A 12,728-nucleotide genomic window follows, 5' to 3' on the forward strand; every position below is an offset into this window, starting at 1 on the left:
ACTTGCACTGGGCTGTGTGCAGAATTCAGATCTGTGTGACACTGACTTCATAATAAGATGGCTATCTGTAAAGCTTAGACACACAGAGATCTTTAATAGCTCACATGCATTTTATTTCTTCTTTAAGTTTTCTCCTGGTAAAAATGAGTAAGCTCCACAGAACATGGGATTTCCAGGGAAACAGAGGTCATTTCTCTTACTTTATGTGTCTCTGCATTCAAATTGCCTAGGGCCTTGGGCAGATGTGAGATACAAAGCATAGATCAGTTGATGCCTGGATCAAAAAATTTACAAAATGGTACAAAGAGAAGATCTAAATGTTTCCCCGTTTGAAATTTTGCTGCATTATTGTAGATAGAACATATAGAATATTGACTAGGAACTGAGTTATGTACTTTCAGATACGATAATGTCCTAAAAGTCATTTTGAATGCAGGGGCTGGCTCCCAGGCCACGTAGCTGGCTTGCAGACCTCACATGGGCGCTCCTCTGCCTGCAGCACAACATGACACGTAGGCACTGTCTAGGGCTCCGCAGCTGCTGCTCAGCATATCGGCAGCAACACACCAGGCCCTGCCCCTGTGTGACAGGAACGCCTCACACAGGCTGCATAGAACCACGGTCACACTGCTCACATCACACCTGCACTGATATCTGAATGGCTGTATCAGAAGTGATGTTACCAAACTTCTCGTCCATCTAAAAGTATGCTGTTCCCGGGACGCCTGGGTGGCGCAGTTGGTTAAACGACTGCCTCCGGCTCAGGGCGTGATCCTGGAGTCCCGGGATCGAGTCCCACATCAGGCTCCCAGCTCCATGGGGAGTCTGCTTCTCCCTCTGACCTTCTCCTCGCTCATGCTCTCTCTCACTGTCTCTCTCTCTCAAATAAATAAAATAAAATCTTAAAAAAAAAAAAAAGTATGCTGTTCCCACAGATGCCCACCTAATTATGTGAAAAAGCAATGATACGGTCAACCTATAGACCTGGTAATCCGGCCATGATCCAAATGCAAGAATAAGTGAGGTTCCTCCAGCAGTTGTTATGAAATGCTAAAATGTTAACATTTTTTACATTTTTTATAGCATGTTAGTGGCTCCTATTCTTATTTTGCCTATGCCTTCATATTTTGTGCATAAATGTCCTTTTGCACTTAGAAATGGAATAGGATTCCCAAATGGGAGTGAAATAAGAAACCCTGTAGAGCTCTCTAAAATACGAATGTGAGGAAGAGCTCGGGCAGCCAGGTGGGTGCACGTGGTGAGTGCCCGACACGTGATTTCAGCTTAGGTTGTGATCTCAGGGTTGTGGGACCAATCCCAGCATCAGGCTCTGCGCTCAGGGTACAGTTTGCTTGAGATTCTTTCTCCCTCTCCCTATATCCCTGCTGCTCATGCTCTCTCTTTCTCAATTTAAATAATAAATCTATATCTATCTATCTATCTATATATATATATACATACATACATATATATGCATATGATCTGGTAACAAAAATCAGCATCTCAGGAAGTTGTGTGAATGAATGAACTTGGGTTTTGAGCACTCATTTGCATAAAAGAATGAAGTAAGTAAATTCCCTTGAAACTTCTCACAGGAAATTTTAGATGATCCACGTAGGTCACAAACATCTTAATCACTCTGGCATTCAATGTGTTCCATATATGGGACTTTCCCACCCAGTCACCGGGAGTCCTGGCCCATCCAAAGCACCTTCTTCATTGCCCCCATAACATTCTTGTTCCTCAGCGTATATACAACAGGGTTGACCATGGGGGTGACGATGGTGTAGAACAGAGAAATGAACTTGCCTTGATCCTGGGAGTAGTTGTTGCTGGGCTGGAGGTAAGCATAGATGGCCGTGCCATAGAACAGGGAGACCACTGTGATGTGGGACCCACATGTACCAAATGCTTTCCTCTGCCCTCCAGATGACTTTATTCTTAAGACCGCACTGATGATCTGACCATAGCAGAAGATGATTAACGTCACAGGTACGAGGAGAATGATCACACTGGCAAAGAACATCTCTGACTCATACACAGTAGTATCAACACAGGCAAGCTTGAGCAGTGCGGGGATCTCACAAAGGAAATGGTCTATTTTATTTCTCCCACAAAGTGGTACAATGAAGATGAGCATTGTTTGCAATGAGGTGTTGCCAAAACCAATGAACCATGATGCAGAAGCCATGAGGGCACAGAGACGGGGGTGCATGATCATGGTGTACTGCAGGGGCTTGCAGATGGCTGCATAGCGGTCAAACGCCATGACCCCTAAGAGAATGCATTCCGTGCATCCCAGCCCTAAAAAGACAAACAGTTGAACTACACAGCCACTAAACGAGATGGACTTGTCTGCTGTCCTGAGATGAACCAGGAGCTGCGGGACAGTGCTGGTCGTGTAACACAGGTCCAGAAAGCTTAGGTTGGAGAGGAAAAAGTACATGGGAGTATGTAGATGTGGGTCAAGGTAGGACAAGGCAATGATGGTGGTGTTTCCCAGCAGAGTGAACAGGTAGAAGATCAGGAGAACCACAAAGAGGACTAGCTCCAGTTGAGGTCGGTCAGAGAACCCCAGCAGGATAAACCCCGTGAAAGAACTGCCATTCTTCTGTTCCATCCTCTGTTAGCACATGTTTCCTGTCAGGAGCAAGCATTTAGCAACTTTTAAAAGAAACCTTCAAATAAAAAAAAAAAAATTGGTGCCCGGTGAGGTGGATCTCTCATGTTATAAAACATGGCCACGGGATACAAAAAGTAACTATTTCATTAAATAATTGAAATCGGCATAACTTATACCCACATTATCCAAAAAAGTAAATCTTTAATATGTAAAATAGGAAAAATGAAATAATGGACTCCGTGTTGGCATCGGTTATAGGTATGAAAGGTCTTTTGGTCTGAACTTAATGGGACTTAAAGGACACTAAGTATGTACATACATTTTAGAGATAATAAGGATGAAGGAAATAGAGGGAGAACAATGAGAAAGAATCAGAAGGAGATGCAGACAGAGGGAGGACATTATTGTAAATATGTATCTTGTGTTTTACACATCTGGATTTGTACACACCTCACCTGCAATAGAATATAATACAAAAGAAACTAAAAAATGTGTTCAGATATACAAATTTAAGAGTTAGAATGTACATATACAAATAATTCAATTATATATCTATAGTAGTTCTACGTATAAACATTGTGTCAGAATTACCTAAGATACTATACTTATGAAAGCTACATGTTTGGAATTTGTGTTTCCTTAGAGTAGTAAAACAACTAAACACACAACCAGAGAGAACCTGAAAACACCACCATTTAAATACAGTGTTTAACTTTCCCTAAAGATGCCTAAAATTACTGTATCAATTTTCAGGAACTCTGAAAATACCTTAGTCATGCATCGTCAGGTGGAATCAGAGCCCTAAAATTCAGTGCCCACAACTTTCCTCTTCCTTCTGCACATTTGTGTTTCACACATTGCCAACCAGACCACATGAAATTCCTGAAAAAGTTTGGACTATTCACCATCCACATTCTAATCAGAATAAATACTTTAAAAAGTTACAAAACTGTATAATCCACAAATAAAGTGCAATGCTTTACACCACTTCTATGATGAAGTAATCAACTAGATAAATATATACAAATAAAGACCGATTTATTCTCAAAGCAATGACAGGTAAATACCTATAATGGAAACGTTTGAGTACTACACAGAAAGTCATAGAAAAGGGTACTATATAAAATCTCAGATATCTGTCCACATTAGGTTAGTACCTTCTTGAAGCTGTCTTGCAGAGTTAATGATGCTGAATCAGACACATTACCAGTGCTCAGGTGAGTCTAATGACCCTATACTTCCAGCTGCTTAGTACTGAAGAAGCAGTTATAAACCATCCAGAGAGCCATCAGAAAATGAGTGTTTCAGTTCTTTCATGTTCAAATGCTTAGGCATACAGTTCTTTTCTTCTTCTTCTAAGACTAAATATCTGAATCAGGTTTCAGGGCAGACCCACTAGTGTGTGAAAGAAATTGGTACAAAACTGGCATTAAATAAGATTTATGGAATCAGAATAGAGGATATAGTATGTCACATTATTTTATACTTCCTTGGATTTCCTGTAGAAATGCATTGAGTTGTATCCACAGAAAAGAAAATCTATCCATAAAAACTTTCTTAATGGAATTAGTTATAAAAATATCTGAGACGGTGTAAATGTGCAACAACAGGGAATGTGCCCAGACTCACACCTGCTCAGAAGACCAAATAAACCACAGTTCAGTTTCATGTACACAGGCACAAATACAGAAAAATTATCTGAAAGAAATTGCTGGCATTTTCAAGGTGTCTAATGAAGGCATTACTCACCAAAGTAAGGAGGACAAAAGAAAAATGTTAACTCATCCAAGGAAAACACCAATATCATATTGTACCGTCACAATAAATAGTGACATATTTTAATGTTATCCTATCAATAAGAACTAAGAAGGAAGGAAAGAGAAGACAAAACTCTGGTGACCTGAACTTGTACAAATCGTTTCCTTCTTTTCTAAATTATATATATATATGTGTATGTATATATACATATATCTAAATGCTGAATGACTTCTAACTGATGGGTACAAAAAGGATTATGGTTTTCAGTTGAAAAATAAAGCATCAGGCAAAGGAGATGCCCACTAAAAGAGACAGAAAGAATGGGATTGTCTGTGGAGTTTACAATTGCTTCTAGTGCCTTCCTGGAGAGAACCCTGGGAGGGAACAGGAATACTCTTGTCATAGTTCACCATCTTTTTTTCTTTTTTTTTTTTCCCCTCACATTACATCTAGGAAAACTATTCCCCTTGAGCCGCACTAGACGTGAGAAAGAGCAGCCTGCATAATGCATTCTTTTTTTTTCAATTTATCTATTTTCAGAAAAACAGTATTCATTATTTTTTCACCACACCCAGTGCTCCATGCAAGCCATGCCCTCTATAATACCCACCACCTGGTACCCCAACCTCCCACCACCCCCCCCCCGCAACTTCAAACCCCTCAGATTGTTTTTCAGTGCATTCTTCAGATCTCAACAGCTTGAGCTGCTGATCTGGCTCACTTTCCTCCCTTCCACCTCCCCCGCTCAGCATCTGTCCCTCTCCAATCTCTGTGCACCACCAAAGAACACATCTTCCCAGAGAAAGGACATGTGTAGCCTAAGGTTAAATGAACAACTTCATTTCATCTACTTCTTACCACGTTAAAGACCCGTGTGAGTACACTAAAAACTATCATCTCTATGGAGGTAGGTATCAAATGCCTGAATGAATTAAGAGACATTCATTCCTCTTGGACAAACTAAGTAAATAATCCTGGCTGGAAAAGTAAGCACACCCATCCTATGTAAGGAGCACAAAACGCCGTTTCTAGCAATTATCATGATATGATACGGTAGAGGCAACTCCAGCTATAAATCCACACATAAATTGTAATTTTTCCCCCAGTTTTATTTTTGTATTTCAACATTTCCTTAGCGATTCAGGGTCTATTCTGATTCTATACAAATTTTTGGATTATTTGCTCCAGCTCTTTGAAAAATACTGGTGGAATTTTGATCAGAATGGCATTAAAAGTATAGATTGCTCTAGGCAGTATAGACATTTTAACAATGTTTATTCTTCCACTCCAAGAGCATGGAATGGTATTCCATCTTTTTGTGTCTTCTTCAATTTCTTTCATGAGTGTTCTATAGGTCCTCGAGTATAGATCCTTTACCTCTTTGGTTAGGTTTATTCCCAGGTATCTTATGGTTCTTGGTGCTATAGTAATGGAATCGATTCTCTAATTTCCCTTTCTGTATTTTCATTGTTAGTGTATAAGAAAGCCACTGATTTCTGCACATTGACTTTGTATCCTGCCACGTTGCTGAATTGCTGTATGAGTTCTAGTAGTTTGGGGATGGAGTCTTTTGGGTTTTCCATATAAAGAATCATGTCATCTGTGAAGAGATAGAGTTTGACTTCTTCATTGCCTATTTTGATACCTTTTATTTCTCTTTGTTGTCTGATTGCTGTTGCTAGGACTTCTAATACTATGTTGAACAAGAGTGGTGAGAGTGAGCATCCTTGTCGTGTTCCTGTTCTCAACGGGAAGGCTGCAAGTTTTTTCCTATTGAGGATGATATTTGCTGTAGGTCTTTCATAGACAGATTTGATGAAGTTCAGGAATGTTCCCTCTATCCCTACACTTTGAAGCGTTTTAATCAGGAACGGATGCTGGATTTTGTCAAATGCTTTTTCTGCATCAATTGAGAGGACCATGTGGTTCTTCTCTCTTCTCATATTAATTTGTTCTATCACATTGATTGATTTGCGAATGTTGAACCATCCTTGTAACCCAGGGATGAAGCCCACCTGGTCATCGTGGATAATCTTTTTAATGTGCTATTGGATCCTGCTTGCTAGGATCTTGTTGAGAATCTTAGCATCCATATTCATCAGTGATATTGGTCTGAAATTCTCCTTTTAGGTAGGGTCTTTGCCTGCTTTGGGGATCAGGGTAATGCTGGCTTCATAGAAAGAGTCTGGAAGTTTTCCTTCTGCTTCAATTTTTTGAAACAGCTTCAGGAGAATAGGTGTTATTTCTTCTTTGAAAGTTTGGTAGAATTTTCAAGGGAATCCATCAGGTCCTGGGTTCTTGTTTTTTGGGAGGTTTTTGATCACTGCTTCAATCTCGTTACTAGATATCGGTCCATTCAGGTTGTCAATTTCTTCCTGGTTCAATTTTGGGAGTTTATAGTTTTCCAGGAAAGCATCCATTTCATCTAGGTTGCTTAGCTTATTGGCATATAATTGTTGATAATAACTTGTGATGATTGTTTCTATTTCCTTGGTGTTAGTTGTGATCTCTCTCTTTTCATTCATAATTTTATTAATTTGTTACCTGATTTCAAGCTTTACTACAAAGCTCTGATCACCAAGACAGCTTAGTACTGGCATAAAAACAGACACATAGACCAGTGGAACAGAGGAGAGAGCCCAAATATGGACCCTCAACTCTATGGTCAAATAATCTTCAACAAAACAGGAAAAAATATACAGTGAATAAAAGACAGTCTCCTCAATAAATGGTGCTGGGGAAACTGGGCAGCTATATGTAGAAGAATGAAACTTGACCATTCTCTTACACCGTACACAAAGATAAACTCGAAATGGATATAAGACCTCAACATGAGACAGGAATCCATCAGAATCCTAGAGGATTCTGTTCATAGGCAGTAATCTCTTCAATATCAGCCACAGCAACTTCTTTCAAGATATGTCTCCAAAGGCAAAGGAAACAAAAGCAAAAATAAACTTTTGGGACTTCATCAAAATCAAAAGCTTCTGCACAGCAAAGGAAACAGTCAAGAAAACAAAGAGGCAACCCACGGAATGGGAGAAGATATTTGCAAATGACAGTACAGACAAAAGGTTGATATCCAGGATCTATAAAGAACTCTTCAAACTCAACACACACAAAACATACAATCATATCAAAAAATGGGCAGAAAATTTGAACAGACACTTCTCCAATGAAGACATACAAATGGCTATCAGACACATGAAAAAATGTTCATCATCACTAGCCATCAGGGAGATTCAAATTAAAACCATCTTGAGATACCACCTAAAACCAGTTAGAATGGCCAAAATTAGCAAGACAGGAAACAACATGTGTTGGAGGGGATGTGGAGAAAGGGGAACCCTCTTACACTGTTGGTGGGAATGCAAGTTGGGTCAGCCACTTTGGAGAACAGTGTGGAGATTCCTCAAGAAATTAAAAATAGAGCTTCCCTATGACCCTGCAATTGCTCTCCTGGGTATTTACCCCAAAGATAGAGATGTACTGAAAAGAAGGGCCATCTGTACCCTGATGTTTATAGCAGCAATGGCCACAGTCGCCAAGCTGTGGAAAGAACCAAGATGCCCTTCAACAGATAAATGGATAAGGAAGATTTGGTCCATATACACAATGGAGTATTATGCCTCCAACAGAAAGGATGAATCCCCAACTTTTGTAGCAACATGGATGGGACTGGAAGAGATTCTGCTGAGTGAAATAAGTCAAGCAGAGAGAGTCAATTATCATATGGTTTCACTTATTTGTGGAGCATAACAAATAGCATGGAGGACAAGGGGAGTTACAGAGGAGAAGGGAGTTGGGGGAAATTGGAAGGGGAGGTGAACCATGAGAGACTGTGTACTCTGAAAAACAATCTGAGGGGTTTGAAGGGGTGGGGGGTGGGAGGCTGCGGGAACCAGGTGGTGGATATTAGAGAGGGCACGGATTGCTAGGAGCACTGAGTGTGGTGCAAAAACAATGAATACTGTTATGCTGAAAATAAATTTAAAAAAAATTATTGTCTTGCATACAAAACCATACATCCTTGAGAAAAGCACAGGTTTTACGTTGAGAGAGAAAAGAGTTATTAGGTGAAATAAAAATAAATAGATTCTACAAACAGAAACAATGGCATCTTATGTAATAATCACCATCTAAAAACAATAAAGTGGGAAATGACCTCTCAGAAAATACAATTGTACAATAACAATTAAGAAAAAGGGCATTAAACGGAAGAGGTTAAATGTTTTGTACCAGGACATCAAAGCTGATAGAGCCATTAAACATGTTCTATGCTGAAACAAAGGTCTAAAAGTTTAAGTGGAAGAATCCATATTTCTTGAAAATCACATACTCAGCATGCAAACTACACATTTTAAAGACCAAAAATCTCATGAAAAATGTCTGTATTGAAGGTATTCCAAGCATATAACAGTCACTGGCATAACTGACATACAAACTCTGACCTATGCAGTTCCTGAATGAATCCTGAAGTAGTGTTGACAGTAATAGAATAAATCACTATTACTTTAATAAAGCTTCTGTTCCATAGGTCTGAGCTGACCCCACATATTCTACAACAGGCCTCCAAGGTCAATGTGGGATGAGCTAGTGAGGGGGAAGTCTGCTTTCACAACACTGGAAATGACAGGTCTCATGAACACGGACGGTGCTTTCCACCAGGTTCCATGGGAGAAGGGGATCAGGTAGGATTTCCACGGCACATGGTTTGTTCAGGGAGTGCTCTCAGGATAAAGGGGATGAGGGAAGCAAAACAGAGCAGAGAATATGGATAAGGAAAGACGTGGTCTTAAATGGAATACGAAATGAGCCTGACCCTCCAAGAAAGTGGACAAGTCTCCCATACAAGTATGCATCTGTGCTAAGAGAAATACTCAGCCCTCATGGCCTAATGCAATAGCCATTATCCACATGTCATTACCTGAGCATTTAAATGGCCTCACTGAGAAATAGAATTTTGTATTCTATTTAATTTGAATTAATTTAAATTTAAATTTAAATGACTTCCTGTGGGTACATACTCCAGTATTGGACAGCACAGCTCTGGAGCATGAATTGCATCAGATTTAGTCTTGCCCTGGCGTTGGCAGTCTTTTGCCTCTCCCATGAGGCTGTCACTGGTTAAGAGTTGCCCACACTCTGTTCTTGAGACCCCCTGGCAAAGCAGACCCCTCTCAGCTGAGGGCAAATCTCTGAAGAAAGGAAAGACTATGCACTTGGCAGCCCATATTCCTAACACATAGGGTAAGGATTGGAGCAGCAGCCAGGTAAAGAGCATCTGAGCAGGGCCCCACTCACACAAGACTCCGTTCATGATCCTGCGCAAGGATAGAAAGATGGAACCCAGTGTCCGAATAGAACTGCATTGACACAATATTCACAAAATGCAACTCCCCTGTTGTGATCTTCAATATATCATTCTTAAAACTCCGTACATATTTTAGACATTTTAGAAACTCTGAAGGGAGAAAATGACCATTTAGGAACTATAAATAATGACAATGAGCTTTATGCATACAGAATAAATACTGTTTAATTTCACAAACAGTAATAACCATAAAGAGAGCATGGAGGTATATGGTCTACTATTTTTACACTTCTGCATATTCTCTTCTTCTATTACTGAAGGTCATATTTTACTACCACTATATATGCATATTTAAGTATTTTCCACATTTGCTTATATAAGCAGGGATAATAAATGTATCGCAGTAGAAAGAAATGTCTAAGAATGACTTGGTGGAGTCTATAATGAACAACTAAATTTACTTCTTATATTTGGTGAATTGCCATAGGCTGTTCCTTTAGGCAGTGGAACACAGAAGCAACAGCTCTTTTGTTTCAAGAACAATTGCACCAAATTAACTTGCCAATTCCTAAAGCAACACAGACACTGAGTTCCATTCCACTCACCTTTGCTCACCCTCTCTGTGGGTTCAAAGCTATTTCCCTACCTCCTTTCCAAGTCACTGCCTAAAGACGGTATCACGGATTGGCGCCTGGACATGCAGAATCAGTTGTGTGTGGTAAATGTGAAAGTTGACTATAGCAGCACTGGCTTATCCATAAACTTTTCCTAAGCAAGGGACACTTGCTCACGATGAGAGAATTGCACTTTGCCTCTAGGAGATAGGAAATGAAGGCAATTGCAAACTTTCACTATGGTTTCCTGAAAGCAATGACCTGCCTGTATGACAGGGCGACCCTTACGAGCACAGGAGGAGGTGCGGTGACACTGAGCTGTGACTGGGCTGGCAATGAGAACCGAATGTGTTTCCCTGGCTGATGTCCCTGGGGAGCAGATGCCCCACACTGTTAATGAGCCCTTGTCACTGAGCTGTCCAGAGGTGGCTGTCCTCAGGGAGAATGATGATCAAGGATCACGCCAGAGGAGACCTCATCTGTCTCTAATTATTTCACATTATCTCACAGAGGACAAATCATTCCTTTGGTTCTCATCTGTGAATGACCTACATGTTTTACAAAACACGTAAGACTTTTCAAAACAATTATCCAAAATATTTACATATATAATTAAGAACCATTCAGTACCTGCACTCCTGAAACAAATAATACATTATATGTTAATTTTTAAAAAGGAATCCATTAGGTTATGTCGCTCTCGCCAGCAAGAACGACCAGGAGACCTCAGCCAAGCAAGCTTTATTTCTGCGTAGCTGTTGGGATCTCCCTCCCCCATTCGTGCATGTCTATATATACCCAGGTTGCACAACCAATCACTTGCAGCCACATAACAAAATCCTAAATTCCGCCTACTGGCTCGCATCCGGCCGCCACCCGGCGGCGGCCACGGCTTGAGGCAGCGGCGGGTGGCCAGGCCAACGAGCGGGCACGGGGGAGCCCAGAAGCATCACCCCGGCTGCTCCAGCTCCGCGCTGGCCCTGCATACGGTACAACCCACCGCGCATGCGCCACAAGCCGCGCGGGCACCGACAAGGTTAGTTAACTTTAAGTATAAATATGTGGGGTCCCAGGTGATTTAGTCCCTTATGCTTCACACTCAGTTTCAGCTCAGGACATGATCCTAGGGTGTTGGAATGGAGCCAAATTTAGGCATCCACCTCCTGCCCAGAGGAGAGTCTGCTTCCCCTCTCTATCTCCCTCTGCCCCACCCTCTGCTCACCCACACTCTCTCTATTTTTTAAAAATTTTTATTATGATCAGTTAGCCAACATATCATTACTTTTTGATGTAGCGTTAAGTGATTCATTAGTTGCATGTAATACCCAGTGCTCATCACAACAGGAGGGCTCCTTAATACCCATCATCCGGCTACCCCTCCCCTCCACCCCCTCCCTTCTACACCCTCAGTTTGTTTCCTGGAGTCCAGAGTCTCTCATGGTTCGTCTGCCTCTCTGATTTCTTCCCATTCAGTTTTTCCTCCCTTCCCCTATGGTCCTCCGCTTTATTTCTTATGTTCCACATATGAGTGAAAGTATATGATAACTGTCTTTCTCTGCCTGACTTATTTCCCTCAGCATAATCCCCTCCAGTTCCATCCATAGGCAAATGATAGGTATTCATCCTTTCTGATGGCTGAGTAGTATTCCATTGTATGAACCACACCTTCTTTATCCATTCATCTGTTGAAGGACAGCTCAGCTCCTTCCACAGTGTGGCTACTGTGGCCATTGCTGCTATGAACATTGGGGTGCACATGCCCTTACTTTTCACTACATCTGTGTCTTGGGGTAAAAACCTAGTGGTGCAATTGCTGGCTCATGAGGTACCTCTATTTTTAACATCTTGAGGAACCCCCATACTGTTTTCCAGAGTGGCTCTACCAGCTTGCGTCCCCACCAACAGTGGAATAGGGCTCCCCTTTCACCACAGTCTTGCCAACATTTTTTAGTTCCTGCCTTCTTCATTTTCATCTTTCCAACTTGTGTGAGGTGGCATCTCATTATGGTTTAGATGTGAGGTGGCATCTCATTATGGTTTAGATGTGTATTTCCCTGATGGCTAGTGATGTTCAACATTTTTTCAAGTGTCTATTGGCCATTTGTATGTCATCGTTGCAGAACTGTCTGTTCATGTCTTCTGCCCATTTCTTGACTGGATTATTTGTTTTAGGGGTGTTGAGTTTGCAAAGTTCTTTGTAGATGTTGCATACCAGTCCCTGATCTATAATGTCCTCTCCACTCAAAGAGACCCCTTTACTATTTCTTCCAGAATTCCTTTAGTTATTATTTGTAGGGGAAACTCTTGATCTCTCACTCTATTCGGAATGGTGCCCTTCCTGGATAGAGTTTTCTTGGCTGTAGTTCTTTCCCATTCAGCACATGGAAGAGATCAGGCCACTCCTTCTGGCTTGCCAAGT

At 41.0% G+C, this 12,728-nt stretch overlaps 1 protein-coding gene across 1 annotated transcript; it reads right to left on the bottom strand.

The window, feature by feature from the left end:
* Nucleotides 1–1,681: 1,681 nt before the first annotated feature.
* Nucleotides 1,682–11,140, bottom strand: LOC122900342 (putative olfactory receptor 2B8). The gene is made up of 2 exons (XM_044238939.1): nucleotides 11,129–11,140; nucleotides 1,682–2,623 (listed from the first exon to the last, which is right to left on the bottom strand). The coding sequence occupies exons 1-2, from the start codon at nucleotides 11,138–11,140 to the stop codon at nucleotides 1,682–1,684; spliced, it is 954 nt and encodes a 317-aa protein (XP_044094874.1).
* Nucleotides 11,141–12,728: the final 1,588 nt, after the last annotated feature.

Source organism: Neovison vison, chromosome 1 (genome assembly GCF_020171115.1).
Source record: "Neovison vison isolate M4711 chromosome 1, ASM_NN_V1, whole genome shotgun sequence".
Classification (NCBI taxonomy): domain Eukaryota; kingdom Metazoa; phylum Chordata; class Mammalia; order Carnivora; family Mustelidae; genus Neogale; species Neogale vison.